The 17,578-nt window shown below is 45.6% G+C and overlaps 1 protein-coding gene across 2 annotated transcripts in view; it reads left to right on the forward strand.

The window, feature by feature from the left end:
* LOC121531909 (transmembrane protein 266) overlaps positions 1-17,578 on the forward strand; it is a 49,324-nt gene that overhangs the window by 28,297 nt on the left and 3,449 nt on the right. For both annotated transcript variants that reach the window (XM_041837456.2, XM_041837457.2), the window contains exons 4-9: positions 8,767-8,921; positions 9,961-10,034; positions 10,993-11,049; positions 11,336-11,474; positions 11,979-12,094; positions 12,619-12,811. In XM_041837456.2, the coding sequence (XP_041693390.1) occupies positions 8,767-8,921; positions 9,961-10,034; positions 10,993-11,049; positions 11,336-11,474; positions 11,979-12,094; positions 12,619-12,811 (734 nt within the window). The remainder of the gene's footprint in view (positions 1-8,766; positions 8,922-9,960; positions 10,035-10,992; positions 11,050-11,335; positions 11,475-11,978; positions 12,095-12,618; positions 12,812-17,578) is intronic.

Raw genomic sequence — 17,578 nt, forward strand, 5'->3', positions numbered from 1 at the left:
ACCCACTGGAATTGTGATACAGTGAATTATAAGTGAAATAATCTGTCTGTAAACAATTGTTGAACAAACAACTTGCCAAAACTGTAGTTTGTTAAAAGTAAATTTGTGGAGTGGTTGAAAAACGAGTTTTAATGACTCCAACCTAAGTGTATGTAAACTTCCGACTTCAACTGTATTTAGTACTTAGTTGGTTTTCCTCTCTCAGGGACGGATTCTATTGGCTGTGATGATGACACAGATGATTCAGCAGTGGTCTCAGGGATTCCGCTAGTTGTTACATTGACATTTGCTTTTTTTGGAGGAAAGCAATGCCTTTTTTTAAGTGCTTGGATAGGTAGTGGGTTTGATGGTTGTCACAGGAATTGAATATTATATACTGTCAGGAAAAGACAGCAAGAAGCCTTTGCAGATGACAAGGACAGAACTTCCCCAAACTAAAGTTTGCTGCAGCCTGCAGGCTCACAGTGCTAGTCCATTTTCCTCTGCCTATGCATGCTGAGTTCAGCAGATTGGTGTGAATTGGTTGGAGTTTGTACACGGAGAACCCATAGAGCTATGGAGTTATCAGAACAGAGGGAGAAGTATTAGACAGGCTTGGATGGGTTTAACAATCATTTCCTATTGTTGGTGAAAATATCTCACATCTACCTCATTACCATATATTTACAGGTTTTAAAATTGAGGGAACAACAAGGCTGGCCCAATCCATTTTCCACAGACTTCTTGGAATCAACAGTAATGGTGTGACTGCTGCCATAGGTCTGGTTCCTAATGCCTTGGAGTTTTTCAGTGAGAGCAGACTGGTTCTGGTGTAAATGTGCAATTGAGACATCAATCAAGAGCTCTGATCAATTTCAGAACATTGGCACAGCACACTCAGTTCTGAGCTCCCCATTTAGCCCTTTTCATACTTTCACTTTGGCTTCAATGGAGCTTTTCTTAAGGATGTTGGTCTACTGTTGCCTCATTCATACTCTTCATGGGTGAAGTAGGCCTAATTCTGCTCTTGTCAATTTCCTTTCTTTTTCGGCATCAGACATGCCTACTTCTCACTTAAAATGTAGTTTTTGTGTTTAATTTCTATGTTTTTTTTTACACCAGAAGGTGATTACACAGTATTATAATATAACATTACATTTGGCAATTTCAAAATGCAAAAACCTGCTAATGTGTGTCATCTATCTTTAGTAAAAGTACAATAATGTAGTTATTAGTATTTATTTAATGTTACTGTCACGATCGTTATGAGAAGCGGACCAAGGCGCAGCGTGATAGGCGTACATACTTTTATTAAGTGTACACAACACGAACAAAAACAACAAAACGGTACGTGAAGTCCTAGGTAATACAACAAACCATACGGAACAAGATCCCACAAAATACTAGTGCCAAACAGGCTGCCTAAGTATGGTCCCCAATCAGAGACAACGAGCTACAGCTGCCTCTGATTGGGAACCACCCTGGCCAACATAGATCAAAACGAACTAGAACCAAAAACATAGTAAATAAAACATAGAAAATCCACACCCTGGCTCAACATATAAGAGTCCCCAGAGCCAGGGCGTAACAGTTACTGTGAAATATTAACGGCAGATCTTCCAGAGGGAAGCGCAAAACCAGAAAACCAGCCATATCATCCTCCAATGGGGTATGCGAGAGCTTCACATCTGAACCCATTGTGATGTCACGAGAGGCTGTGTCCTGGAGGGACGTTACATCCCCCTGAGGTGGCTGCAAACCCAGACAGCTATGGCTCCATCTGCTGGTATGGTCGGGAACTCCACCCCTCTATGGCCAATCTTCCCACGCAGCTGAAACAAATGAGGAGCTGATGAGCTGAAGGTTTGGGGGGGGTGAAGAGACACAGTCTCCAAGCTGGGCTCTCTGGAGGACAAGAGTGCTGCACGTCCACTTCCATGAGGAATATAAGGATTTGGAGATACTTACCTTTGGGAAATACTCACCTTTGGATATATGCACCTGTGGAAATACGTGTGGGACATTTGGAAGGACGTTTTGCTGGGTTGGCCACTAGCTGCAACGTGGAATACAGTAAGACTGGGGAAAAGTTATTTGAGCGAGGGAGAGTTATGATTTTGGATGTGGAAGAGACATCCCTGAACTGTTAACCCTTAAAGAGCCACCAGAGAACAGAATTGTGTTATACTTTCGTTAGTTTCCCAAGACCTTTAATAAAATCCTTGTTTTGGTTGAACCTGGTCTCCTTGCACTACTTGAGCAATCCCGCTGAAAGCTGTGTAGCCTCTCGTGACATCGCAGATGGTGGAGAATACGGGCACGCTCAAGCGTTAATAGTGCATGTCAGAGGAGGATACCGAAGGTTTGATCACCCAGTTTTCCAAGTTGGCCGTAGGCTCCCCGCCGACTGAAATGGAGGACATATTGAAAGCCCTTGTTGCTGGCCAGCAAGCCCAGATGCAAGCAAACGTGGCTCTCTTGGAGGAGCAAAAGAAAGCCAACCTTCTGAAGGCAGAGGAATTGCAGTTGCAGAGACAGAGGGTGGTCCAAAATACCCGCCCAATAAAGGCAAGTGACTTTATATCTAAGATGGGAGCTACCGATGACATTGAGGCATACCTGCATGCATTTGAGGCCACGGCCACTAGGGAAGCCTGGCCCAAGCAACAGTGGGTTGGTCTGTTAGCCCCCCTTTCTAACCGGGGAATCGCTGAATGCTGTCCGGGACCTGGGCCCTGACCAGGTTACTGACTATGATGCCCTGAAGTCTGAGATCCTCAGCAGATATGGACTCACAAAGTTTGGTATGGCCCAGCGCTTTCACAGCTGGACCTTCCAACCAGACCAACCTCCTCGGGCGCAGATGCATGAACTTGTCCGAATCGCAAGGAAATGGCTGGATCCGCAGAGGAATACAGCAGCGGCGGTGGTGGAGGCCGTTGTGGTGGATCGTTACCTACGCGCCCTGCCTTATGAGGCAAAACGGGTCATCAGTCAACAGGCCTTGACCACGGCTGATCTGACCGTGGAAGCTGTGGAAAAGTACCAGGCCACAGCAGAGATGCTGAATGCTTCCCGAAAAGACCCCAGGAGGGCGGCCCCACCACAAATGGGAAGAACCCGTCCAAAGGACCCCAAGGTCTCGAACCCAGCCACGTCCGGACTTATCCCGGCTCCAGGGGGAGCCAGAAACCAGGCGGGTCCAAGAAGAGTACACCAGGAGGGGGAAACTCGACAGTGTTACCGGTGTGGGGAGATGGGACATATCTCCTGGCAGTGTGGGAAACCAGCCGATGAACCTATGCCCACTGCGGAGTCCTCCAGCTCAGCACCCACACACCGTTTTGCCTCGCTCTTGGGAGTCGTAGATGGCGGCCCAGATCGACCCCCCACCTGCCCGGTAACTGTGAATCACCATGATGTGGAGGCCTTACTGGATTCTGGTAGCCGGGCCACCCTGGTGCGTAAGGATTTTTTGGGCCCAACGTGTCTGACCCCGGGGAAAGTCCTCCCAGTTTCCTGTGTCCATGGGGACACCAGAGAATACCCCATTACTGAACTTACAATGACCAGCACACGGGGAACCATACACACGACGGCGGGGGTGGTTGATTCCCTCCCCGTCCCTGTCCTAATTGGACGAGACTGCCCAGCCTTTTACCCACTCTGGAGAGAGTCTCAGGAGAGGATAACCCGAGTACCTCGGAAACGGAGAGGCAAGACTCATCCTGGGAAGGCTCCGGTGCAATCCTCCAAATTACTCACTCCCGCCCGGGCTCTGATAGGGATGGCAGGTGCCCAGACCGACACAGAGACGGAGCTACAGAATCTGGACAAAGAACTGTCTGGTCTGAAGGGGACCGCTGAGAGGTATCGTTTGTTAAAGCAACAGTTAGACATGAAGACAGAAGAGTTAGATATCCTCCAGGCTAAACTCCAACAGAGCTCCTTCCATAAGCAACAGGGGGAGCTGGAGAGGCTGCGCAGGACCATCGAGGAGTGTGAGGAGACCCTGCGCAGTAGTAAGGAGGTCCAGAAGAAGGCAGAGGAGAAGTACAAGGTGTTGGAGAACAAGATGAAGAATGCGGAGGCAGAGAGAGAGAAGGAACTGAAAGCTGCTCAACAGAAGCTAAACTCTGCTAAAACCAAGGCTGATGCGTTCAGTAAGAAACTCAAGGAGAGACAACAGGAGGCTGAGTCCCTGGTCCTAGAGTTGGAGGAGTTGAAGAGAGAGCAGTCTGGCAAGCACCACGGCAATGCGGACGCCCTCTCCCGGCGTGATGCCTTCTTCGCTGCCTTTACCCGACGAGGACGTCGGTCCCGAGGAGGGGGATGTGTGATGTCACGAGAGGCTGTGTCCTGGAGGGACGTTACATCCCCCTGAGGTGGCTGCAAACCCAGACAGCTATGGCTCCATCTGCTGGTATGGTCGGGAACTCCACCCCTCTATGGCCAATCTTCCCACGCAGCTGAAACAAATGAGGAGCTGATGAGCTGAAGGTTTGGGGGGGTGAAGAGACACAGTCTCCAAGCTGGGCTCTCTGGAGGACAAGAGTGCTGCACGTCCACTTCCATGAGGAATATAAGGATTTGGAGATACTTACCTTTGGGAAATACTCACCTTTGGATATATGCACCTGTGGAAATACGTGTGGGACATTTGGAAGGACGTTTTGCTGGGTTGGCCACTAGCTGCAACGTGGAATACAGTAAGACTGGGGAAAAGTTATTTGAGCGAGGGAGAGTTATGATTTTGGATGTGGAAGAGACATCCCTGAACTGTTAACCCTTAAAGAGCCACCAGAGAACAGAATTGTGTTATACTTTCGTTAGTTTCCCAAGACCTTTAATAAAATCCTTGTTTTGGTTGAACCTGGTCTCCTTGCACTACTTGAGCAATCCCGCTGAAAGCTGTGTAGCCTCTCGTGACATCACACCATCAACAAGATACAATTTGAATAAACAATACAGTTTGAAGACTCACTGTAAGAATATTTTGCTACACACAGTATCAGTGGAAGGTGTCATTCCAAAAGGTGGCCTTTGCACAAAAAGTCATGAAACTCCGTGACATCCCGTCCCAAAGAGGGCTTATGTTGAAAAATCCTAAATACTTTTTACAGTGTATCATACACTGTGATTGGCGGAAGCATGGGAAAGTTATGCTCTTTAAAAGTTGATAAACTTGTTATCCCACTTAGGAGACAAGTAGGAGAAAATGCCCTGAAAAGATTTTGTTGAGTGATAGAGAGCTCTTCTTTGCCCATTCCGCATCGTTCACACCCTCTTAAGCCATAGACCCACCCATCTCTTTAAGAAACATGTAAACAAACGCTTGGCCAACCGTCAGCATGGTCAACCCCTCCATTATCTCAGCCAATCATGGCTAGCCAGGAAGGGTTATGTCTTTCTCCCTATATACTGTAGCTCAGTACTTTCTGCTTGGCTAAACTAGGCTCATAATTTAACATTTTTATTCATATTTACGGCTCCCATACAAGTTTGTAATTAAGGCACATGAAAGTTCACATGTTTAAGAAGGCATGCCTGCAAAAACGGCCCTACTGTGAAGTAGGAACTAGTGTCATCCGTCCCCGTGGGCTGGCGTGTCACATATGAGTTGGCATAGGAATTGCATGACAACGACCAAATAAATAGTTTTAAATTGTACATTTGGCATGATAATGACCATAGGAGTTAAACAGATCTGGGACCAGGCTACAATGGTGGTGGATGGGATGAGTAACCACCATTAACATGGTCCCAGGAGCTCACAGCACAAACCCCCTTTTCCACACCCACCAGAACAATAAGCAGGCCTAGTGCCTTAACTTTGTCTTTAATCTTGGCTCGATTAGGACTGACTGTAAATGAAAGCAGTATTTTCCAGATAGGCTCTTTTCAGTAAGACTAGCAGGGGCCTGAGCCAAGCCCAGCACAGCCTGTGGAACGGAGCAAGAGTAAGGGCCACCGACAGTGTGCCTGAGTGTGGTCAGTCACACACCTACTCCCTGACACACAGTGATATCTCTGTCCACTCTGTCCTCTGTCCTCTCTTTCTGCTGTGAGGGCTGTATCAGCTGATGTCATGTCCAGCAGCTCACCCCCTCTCCTCTCCTGGGCTGTATTGATCAGTCTCATGGTTTAATCCTCCTCCTCTGTTTTCTACCACAGTTCAATCTCCCCTCGCTCCCTCTTTCACTACCGCAGCTTACTCCTGATGCCTTTATAAACCTTTTTGGTCCATACCCCTCCGCAGCTCTCATTTCCTCCTTGCAAAGACTGTGTGTGTGTGTGTGTGTGTGTGTGTGTCTGTGTGTGTGTGAGGAGCTCCTTGAAGTATTGCCTGTTCTATTGCCTCTCTCACTCACAGAGTTTTACCACTGATACTACTTCAATTCAATTCTTTAGTGCTCCAGGTTTAAAATGATTTCCCAAAAATTGTATTTCTGAGCTTCGAGAGGTCGGGGGGGCATTTACACTGCTTCCAGACAAGGTTTCTCTTTACCATTTTATTAAATTAATACATTTTCCTCCTTTGCTGGAGGGAGCCCTGTAAATGAATTATGAAACCATATATGTTAAATTAGCCTTTTTAATCCAGAACTTTACAGAGGTGTTTCCTAAAACAAAAGTGCTGTGTTACTGTGCTACCCTTTCAAATAGTTGTGGCAGAGACGTTTTTAACTACTGGCCAATAAATGGAATGAATGAATGTATTTTCTGCTATCACATAGAATCCTCCTCTAATTCCCTGTCACCTCCAGTGTTGCGCTCCTAATCTGTTGGCACGGCTTGGCTCAGAGTGACTGGCAGTGGTGCAGTGGGCAGCAGCGTGTGCCAGTTAGCCCCTGGGAGTGATCATTGACACAGCATGGCCCTGCTCCAGCCCCCAGCCCCTCTGCGGACCTTGGCACCTGGTCGACAGGATATCTAGTCCTCCACCGGAGGTCCAGCTGTAGCCGCAAACTGGCTCCTGTCACTGGCTCGAACCTCTCTCGCCCACCCCACTCTCTCTCTCTTCTCTCTCTACCCCTCTTTGCATAGCCCCGGTGGCTTCAAAATAACTGCCTCTCTGTCTGTTTGCCTGCTCTGTCCTGAAGCCTGGAAGTAGAATATTTCTTCCTCTCTTGTGCTTCGAGACGGACGTTGATCATGGTATTTCTTCACTCGGGGAAAGGTGACAATGACAAAGTGCTGTTTTTAAAAGAACATACATCTTTCACAGTCTGCCCCTAAGAAGCAGCATCCCTATCCTGCTCTCTAACTGGAAATATCAGTGTAGTTTTGTCTGTGTAGAATACAGAGTAGTGACAGGGAAGTAAAGCCCAGTCTGCCTTGCACAGATCTGTCATTATTTATTGACCATAAATCCCTGGGAGCCTCTCTCAGGCCTACTGTCTGGTAGGAGGAATACAGAGGGGAGACAAGTTGGATTTAAGGCAGACACAATGTACCTAGACAAGCGACCAGCTCACCTGGGAAATGCCACTCTTATGTCCACACATGAAAATGCATGGCCATGTACAGGGAGGAGGATCACTGAAGATTTACTGACATAGGTGTCATGAGATGTAAAGGCTGAATTTTATTCATCACATGCTTCGTAAAACAACAGGCGTAGACTAACAGTGAAATGCTAATTTACGGGCTCTTCCCAACAATGAAGAGAAAGAACATAGATAAATAATAGAAAAGTAATAACACGTGATAATAAAAGTAATAATAAATACACAATGAGTAACGATAACTTGGCTATATACACAGGGTACCAGTACTGAGTCGATGTGCAGGAGTACGAGGTAATTGAGGTAGATGTGTACATATAACTAGGAATACAGTGGCTAGGCAACAAGATATATAATAAACAATGTGATGAGTAAAAAAAAGTTTGTGCAAAAAGGGTCAATGCAGATAGTCCGGATAGCTATTTGGTTAACTATTTAGCTAACTATTTAGAAGTATTATGGCTTGGGGGTAGAAGCTGTTCAGGGTCCTGTTGGTTCCAAACTTGGTGCATCAGTACTGCTTGCCGTGTGGTAGCAGAGAGTAGCAGAGAGAACACTCTCTGCTAAACAGTCCCACAGCCAGCCAGCATGGAGATGGCTGGAACACAACACAACAGAACAGAGTCTGCTCCCAAACAGAATGAGGCACACTGAGCACAGACATCTGGCTGGGAAATATCTATCTTTATATCTCTAATTAAAGAGATCATAAAAAGTGGAATCAACATCATAGTTAGAGTTCTATGGCTTCAACATACTGCTTAGCTCTCGAAAGTGCCAATACATCTTGTTTGTAAAGCTGAGTAAATATGGCCATGTGGTGAGTGATGCCACAAGGCAAACACAAGCTCTGTGTTGGCCAACAAACTTTGTCACAAATCAGTAGTATCTGTAGTATTTGTGTTTGGATGTGTATTGTATGTGTTTGTGCCTGATTGGAACGCTGCCCTCTGCTGACTGAAATGGAGTATAACACAGAGTAGAAAGCACTTCTCAGCGACTCCACTATATACAGTGAGGGAAAAAAGTATTTGATCCCCTGCTGATTTTGTATGTTTGCCCACTGACAAAGAAATTATCAGTCTATAATTTTAATGGTAGGTTTATTTGAACAGTGAGAGACAGAATAACAACAAAAAAATTCAGAAAAACGCATGTCAAAAATTGAATAAGTATTTTTTTTTACACATTTACACTTGAATACATTTCCATCTCTGATTTCCATTTCATTACATTCTGCTTTGTTTCTGCATCCCCCCCCGTCTCTCTCTGGTGTCAGGTCTAACTGGCTGAAGCCATGCTGTGGGCGAAGGGCAGCCCTATGGCAGGTGTGTCTGCTGAGCGCAGGCTTCAACTGTTTCCTGGTGGCCTGTGTCATCCTGGTGGTGGTGCTGCTGTGTCTGGAGCTGCTCATCGACACCAAGCTCCTGCAGTGTGAGTGACCCTGGACCTGTCTCTGTATTAGAACCTGGATCTAGGCTTATAGATACATGAACATTTGAGTAACGTGCACATATCTTCAATTGTGGTTCCACCCTTAGTGAAGTTAATACACACAAAACAGCTGTGGAATTTGTGGTCATTTGGAATTTACAGAAATGCACATCTGTTGTTAGGAATGTAGCTAATATTGGCACTAGGCCTGTTGTATAATAGAGTATGATTATGCAGTGACAGTGACAGGTCCAGGACCTGGGGCTGTGATCTCGCCTCTCTATAATATCAGCATCATTAGTATTCCTCAGTAAACAGTGTCAGGTGGTCTAATGCTACTGTGACCAATAGCACATGGAGATGACCTCATCTGCATGATCTGGAGGTGGGTGTCCTCATCTTTCATGGGTTATGGTCAGGAGTCCCCACTTCTGTGGTGTCACAAGCTCTATGAAGGATGGTAGGGCTATATGGGTTACAGGTCAATGTGGATGTATCTTAATGCTTCCAAGTCTTAACAAGTCCCTGGAGGCAGATTGAAGAGAGGGGATGGTTGGGAGGTAAAGAAAGACAAATGCATAGAGGGAGATTAGTGGGCAAATAAATGGGGAGATAGAGGGTGTCTGTCTGCTGGGTGAATGTACGGAGCGAGGGAGGGATGGAGGAAGATGAATGGACTGATGGACAGATCAGTGAGCACAGCAAATAAAGACAGAAGGGAAGTGGCGCTTGAAGAGGAATGCTGTAGCTGACAGCCCAATGTAGTACGATGCTGGCCACGAAGACAAACCTGTGCATGCATTTCTTTGCCTATATAATATATACAGTATATATATGCCATTTAACAGACGCTTTTATGTATGAGCGGACCTGGGAATCAAACACACTATCCTGGTATTACAATGGCCATGCGCTACACACTGAGCTATGGAGGGCTATGTGTCTGTGCTTGGGTCTGTCTCCAGTATTTAACAAATGAGCTGAACCGTGAGTAAACTAGTCATTTCTAAACATTGTCTATGCTGTGCTGTCTTCACAGTTAACAACGCGTTCCAGTTTGCCAGCATCATCCACTGGATTAGCCTGGTCATTCTATCTGTGTTCTTCACTGAGGTGAGCCCCTCTCCCTCTCTCTCTCCCCCACAGTCACAACAGTGGTAGCAGGCTCACGTAAAGCTGATGCAGCTGAGGGTTGATTTAATGCTATAGTGTGCAGTAGGAGACAAAGGTGAGCTAGAGAGGTGCAGTGGTATTAAGCCCTGCCCTTTCCCCCATCAACACATTATTGACTAATTAGGGTATTGGTAAATGGACTCTATTGGTCCATCACATACAGTATATTGTCAAATGTAAACACAGCTGTTTCATTTGCTCCTAATGTTTGTTCACAGCATTACAGCCTCCACTATCTCACTCATTCTGATACTATTTCCCTTCAAAACTTGCTGTGAGTGTTAATACCTCTTTATGTATTGTGTTTCCTCAACACAATCAATTTGATCTAAAATGCAGATAGAGCTTTTCTGTTGCACCGTAGCTTTTAACTAACGCCAGAGCCTCATTGATTACAGTTTCCTCAGGCCTAGCAGCATTTATCTTAGTTGTTCTCTGTTCACCGGTCTGCTGCTCCATTTGGTTGAGAAACAGTATGTGTTTTAGTTATTGATGAAAGCTAACCCTTAGTGATTTATGTACGTATTGGATGTGGCAGGACAGCCTCTGCTCAGGTGGAATCCTGAATATGTAAAAAGAGGGGAGAGGAGTGCAGTGGCCTTCTGCAGCCCTTGCTGAGTCAGCTGTAGCTGGTGCAGGGTGCAGTGTGTGTCTCTAATTGTTTGGAGGAAATCTGACCGCTGTGGTAGTGAACTGTAGGAATATGCCATTGATGAATTGCCAGTGGATAGATGAAAGAAAACTGCAATTCACTTTTGCTGAGACGTTAGGATTTTTAGGGGTGTGTTTACAACTATGGAAATTAATGATATCGCTATGGTTCTCTTCCCCACTCCTTTTTACCCTACCTCCCCCACTCTCTCTATCTCCCTCCCCACTCTCCCTTTCTCTCTCTCAGACGGTGTTCAGGATTGTGGTGCTGGGGATCTGGGATTACATTGAGAACAAAGTGGAGGTAAGCTCCCTGGGGGGCCATTAGTCCTGAGGTGGGGTTCAGAGCACCCCACCACTTCCACTGCAATGTCATTCTCCCAATGTCAGACCTGTGGGAAATCACCCACAGGCCTGGAGGAATATACTGTAATGGAGTACTCACTGAAATGTGGTCATTCAAATATTGTTGAAAAATTGACGTTTCCATTGTCTGCTTGCTAATATCTTTGTTTGTGTGTAGTGCGTACCTAACTGTCTGTGTGTGTGAATGCGTGTGTGTGCTGGTGCATGTGTCCGTGTGTGTGTAGGTGTTTGACGGTGCAGTCATAGTCCTGTCCCTGGCCCCCATGGTGGCCTCAACGGTGGCCAATGGCCCCAGCAGCCCCTGGGACGCCATCGGCCTCATCATCACCATGCGCATCTGGAGGGTCAAGAGGATCATCGATGGTGAGGCTGGGAGGGCCTGGGGGTAGATGGATGGGGTGCAGGGGGTGTATGTCTCCTCTGTATCATGTCCTTAACTGTCAGGTTGCAGAGATGCGACAACAATATTTCTGCAGCTCCACCCCTATGGATGTCATTATCCTAACTGGCTTTTTACTGAGCTTTACGGAAAATGTTTTGCCATGCTTATTACCAACCACAATCAATACTTGCTTTACAACACAATGACGAATACATGCATAATCTGATACAGATACACACAGATCTTGTACTGTTTCTTGACTCTGAGCTGTTTTCAATCAATGTTACGCCCTCTTGTGGAAGTTCCATGTTTCACATGCAAACACACTAATTTAAGACAGGAAATTAAGCCAGGTTAAACAAAAATAGTACTGATCATAATCCCTCTTATGTGGCCTACTACGGATATATAAAGTTATGTCAGTGTGACTGAGTTTATCCCTACAAAGCGGTCTCTATAACAGTCTGTCCTGTGTTCTGTCCCAGCCTATGTGCTGCAGGTGAAGGTGGAGATGGAGATGGAGACCCAGCAATATGAGAAGGCCAAAGCTGTCAGGGAGGAGCAGCTGGAGAGACTCACTCAGATCTGCCAGGAGCAGGCAGTATGTTCACACACCTGTCTAACTAGTTACCATTGCCTGTCGTACACACCTTGGACCAACAGAGGACAGCAACGTGCCATAAAGAAGAGATGTGCACTTCCAATACATTATGTGTAGATTTGAGAGAACATAATACATTCAAATTCACACACTTATAAGTGGAATAACCAAACCTTTAATCTGACAAACACTGAGTTGTGTCACACTGACCCTTGAACACATAAATACATTACATATCCTTAATAGGTGATACTATCAGGTTCTGTATTCAGTCATAATTCCCACGGGGGGCCAGTATGAAAAATGTATGCACTTACTAACTGTAAGTCGCTCTGGATAAGAGCGTCTGCTAAATGACTAAAATGTAAATGTAATAATGCGTCACAACATTCCTGTTATTCCCATCCTGGGATTTCCATTCAGGAAAATTATCCAGTCACATTTGTCCCGTCCCGTCCCCCCCCCCCCTTCTCGCTCTTTCTCTCTCTACCTTCTCTCGCTCTCGCTCGCTCTCTCTCTCTCAGTTTGAGATCAGGCAGCTGCGGGCCCACCTGGCTCAACAGGACTTGGACCTGGTAGCAGAGCGAGAGGCTGCCATGCAGATACACCATGTGTGGGGCAAGCAGAACAGCAGCTTCCAGGAGGTGGATGGCCTGGCCCCTGGGGGCCCCGATCAACGCAGCCAGGCTAAAGCCAGGGAGGCAGCGGCCCCTGGAGGTACCACACCCTGATCCTATAACCCCACCATTTACTGAAGTATTACATCCGAGAACTGCAGATTGCCTCATCAAGATAGAACCCTATGACATTGTTATATCTCTATGGATTGCCTGCTGGCTGTGGTTTCTAACCAAAGAGGGTCTCTCTTGAAGCTAGGGGAATAGAGGGACGTTCTTGCCATGTCAGATCAGATTTTCCAGGCAAAGTGGTTGAATGAACAGAGTGCTCTGTGCTTTGGGTCATGTTTGTTAAACAGAGGTTGGCTTGGTTGAAAATATGTTCTCCGTTCACCTGGAAACCACAACAGACATCTAACAAACCACACCAGATTCCAGGGAGGATAGAATAGTAGATTACTGTACAAGGAAAATCATTTCCCTAGAACAGCAGCCTGACGAGAGGCCTAGCAGTGTGGGACCTCTGAGTCGTAGACCTCAGTGCTATGGGAGTGCTGTTTGAATGAGGACAAGATCCTCTATGTAAATATACACTCCCCTACGTATTTATTTGGACAGTGACACACTTTATGTATTTAGTCCCACCATTTCAAGGTGTCATAAGTATTTGGACAAATTCACTTAGTGTATTACATTTAGTCAAAAGTTTCGTATTTGGTCCCATATCCCTAGCCCGTAATAACTACATCAAGCTTGTAACTCTACAAACTTGTTGGAGGCATTTGTAGTTTTTTTGGTTGCATTTTGGATTACGTTGTGCCCAATATAAATTCATGGTAAATAATGTATTGTCATTTTGGAGTCACTTTTTTATTGTAAATAAGAATTTAATGTTTCTGAACACTTCTACATTATACTAACTGTAAGTCGCTCTGGATAAGAGCGTCTGCTAAATAACTAAAATGTAAATGTAATGTGGATGCTACCATGATTAAGGATAATAATGAATGAATCGTGAATCATGAGGAGTGAGAAAGTTACAGATGCACAAAGATCATGCTAACCTCTCACCATTACCATTAACGGGAGGATATCATTTTTGAGGGGGTATGATATTTATGCCTCTGTAACTTTCTCACTCATCATTATTCACAATTTATTCATTATTATCCATAGTAGCATCCACATTAATGTAGAAGTGTTCAGAAACATATTATATTCTTTTTTACAATAAAAGTGACTCCAAAATGACACAATACATTATTTACCATTAATTTCTATTGGGCACAACGTAATCCGAAACACAACCAAAACAAACTGCAAGTTTGTAGAGTGATAAGCTTGATGTAGTCATTACATGCTAGGAATATGGGACCAAATACAAAAATGTAGACCATTTTATACACTGTGTGAATTCTTCCAAATACTTATGACACCTTCAAATGGGGGGACTAGATACATAGAGCTTTCATTTCTAAATGTTAAAACAGATATGTATGAAAACACCCTAAAATAAAATGTGACATTCTGTACTGTTGCCTCATATAAAACATTTTATTTCAAATGCAAAATGCTGGAGCATGGAGCCAAATTTGCTTCACTGTCCAAATAAATACATAGGGGAGTGTACCTGTAAACAATACACCAAGAGATTGGTTTAATATGATGTCCCACCTTCGTATGATGACCATTGTATCTAACCTAGGCCGGGATTCAATCCGATCGTGGATTATAGCATTACTGCTTTTAAAGGTTATGAATTGTCAAAATCATGTTTTTCATAACATGTGATGATATTTGAAGGAAACCAGATCAAAGTATGACTAATGACTGTTGCTTCTACATTGATAAAGTTTGATCATAAAGTTACTGGTCCTCTCCCCATGTCAAACACTTGGATTAATTTTTAAGTGGACAAGGTGACATCACCTTAATTTCATTTTAATACACCAAAGGTAAAATGATATTCTCTTAGCTAATTTAAATAAGTACCGCCAAGTAACCAACATCGGAAAAAGTGTGTTTACAGCTGGGTGTGGTTTATATAGCTAGATAGCTACTCTACTTGTGCCAAAATTTGACTGTAGGGTGTCAGCAAATATCATTAAAAGTTTACCCTGTTCATCTATGGCAAAGATACTTATGGTTCCCCTTTAATCTGTGTCTGGTGTTAGCTAGTTACTGGCTAGCTAGGTCTTCAGCCAGCATGGAACAAAAGGGGGGAATGGTCGTTCAAAACTCTGACGCAGTTGTCATGTCAACACATCCGTCATTGCTGCTGTGAACTGCATCACAAGAGACATGTCAAACGGGAATGTATGGGGCCTCCCGAGTGGCACAGCGGTCTAAGGCACTGCATTGCAGTGTTAGCGGCGTCACTACAGACCCTGGTTCAATCCCGGGCTCTGTCGCAGCCGGCCGCGACCAGGAGACCCATGAGGCAGCGCACAATTGGCTCAGCATCGTCTGGGTTAGGGGAAGGTTTGGCAGGCTGGTATGTCCTTGTCCCATCGCGCTCTAGCAACTCCTTGTGGCGAGCCAGGTGCATGCACGCTGACTTCAGTTGCCGGCTGTACGGTGTTTCCTCTGACACATTGGTGCGGCTGGCTTCCGGGTTAAGCGAGCAGTGTGTCAAGAAGCAGTGCGGCTTAGCAGGGTCGTGTTTCCGAGTACGCATGGCTCTCGACCTTCGCCTCTCCCAAGTCCGTACAGGAGTTGCAGCGACGGGACAAGACTGGGGGTAATAAATAAAAACAGGAATGTATTTTTAAATTTTTTTGTTTCAGTTGCTTTGTGTATCAACAAATTTGCTTGATGATTTTACTGCAGCACTGCTCACTGCATCCAAGTTGCTTGACATAGGCATTTCAAAGAGCTGTCAGTCTAGGCGAGCTCATGAATATAAGCTCCCTGCTCACTCAGCCTGTCTCTTCAAACTTCCTGGTAGTCAGCCATGAGAGAAAATGTACTTTTCAATCAATCCTATTAGCCAATCTTCAATCATTTGAGAATAAATTGGATGACCTAAGATTACGGTTATCCTACCAACGGGACATTAAAAACTGTAATATCTTATGTTTCACCGAGTCGTGACTGAACAACAACATGGACAACATACAGCTAGCGGGCTATACGCTACATCGGCAGGATAGAACGGCTGACTCCGGTAAGACAAGGGGTGGTGGTCTGTGTATATTTGTAAACAACAGCTGGTGCACAAAATCCAATACTAAGGAAGTCTTGAGGTTTTGCTCGCCTGAGGTAGAGTATCTTATGCTAAGCTGTAGACCACACTATTTACCAAGAGAGTTTTCATCTATATTTTTCATAGCTGTCTATTTACCACCACAAACCAATGCTGGCATTAAGATTGCACTGAATGAGCTGTATAGGCCATAAGTGAACAGGAAAACGCTCATCCAGGGGCAGCACTCCTAGTGGCCGGGGACTTTAATGCAGGGAAACTTAAATCCGTTCTACCTCATTTCTACCAGCATGTTAAATGTGCAACCAGAAGAAAAAAAACTCCAGACCACCTTTACTCCACACACAGAGACGCATACAAAGCTCTCCCTCGCCCTCCATTTGGAAAATCTGACCATAACTCTATCCTCCTGGTTCCTGCTTATAAGCAAAAACTAAAGCAGGAAGCACCAGTGACTCGGTTAATAAAAAAGTGGTCAGATGACGCAGATGCTAAGCTACAGGACTGTTTTGCTAGCACAGACTGGAACATGTTCCGGGATTCTTCAGATAGCATTGAGGAGTACACCACATCAGTCACTGGCTTCATCAATAAGTGCATCGATGATGTCGTCCCCACAGTGACCGTACGTACATACCCCAACCAGAAGCCATGGATTACAGGAAACATCCGCACTGAGCTAAAGGGTAGAGCTGCCGCTTTCAAGGAGCGGGACTCTAACCCGGACGCTTATAAGAGATCCCACTATGCCCTCCGACGAACCATCAAAGAGTCAATACAGGACTAAGATTGAATCGTACTACACCGGCTCTGACGCTCGTCGGATGTGGCAGGGCTTGAAAACTATTACAGACTACAAAGGGAAGCACAGCCGCGAGCTGCCCAGTGACACAAGACTTCCAGACGAGCTAAACCACCTCTATGCTCGTTTCGAGGCAAGCAACACTGAAGCATGCATGAGAGCACCAGCTGTTCCGGATGACTATGTGATCACGCTCTCCGTAGCCAATGTGAGTAAGACTTTTAAGCAGGTCAACATTCACAAGGTCGCAGGGCCAGACGGATTACCAGGACGTGTACTCCCAGCATGTGCTGACCAACTGGCAAGTGTCTTCACTGACATTTTCAACATGTCCCTGACTGAGTCTGTAATATCAACATGTTTCAAGCAGACCACCATAGTCCCCGTGCCCAAGGACACTAAGATAACCTGCCTAAATGACTACCGACCCGTAGCACTGACGTCTGTAGCCATGAAGTGCTTTGAAAGGCTGGTCGTGGCTCACATCAACACCATTATCCCAGAAACCCTAGACCCACTCCAATTTGCATACCGCCCCAACAGATCCACAGATGATGCAATCTCCATTGCACTCCACACTGCCCTTTCCCACCTGGACAAGAGGAACACCTACGTGAGAATGCTATTCATTGACTACAGCTCAGCATTCAACACCATAGTGCCCTCAAAGCTCATCACTAAGCTAAGGATCCTGGGGGGTTGCCCCTAGGTGGTAAGGGTAGGTAACAACACATCTGCCACACTGATCCTCAACACGGGGGCCCCTCAGGGGTGCGTGCTCAGTCCCCTCCTGTACTCCCTGTTCACCCATGACTGCATGGCCAGGCACGACTCCAACACCATCATTAAGTTTGCCGACG

Source organism: Coregonus clupeaformis, chromosome 19 (genome assembly GCF_020615455.1).
Source record: "Coregonus clupeaformis isolate EN_2021a chromosome 19, ASM2061545v1, whole genome shotgun sequence".
NCBI classification, from domain to species: domain Eukaryota; kingdom Metazoa; phylum Chordata; class Actinopteri; order Salmoniformes; family Salmonidae; genus Coregonus; species Coregonus clupeaformis.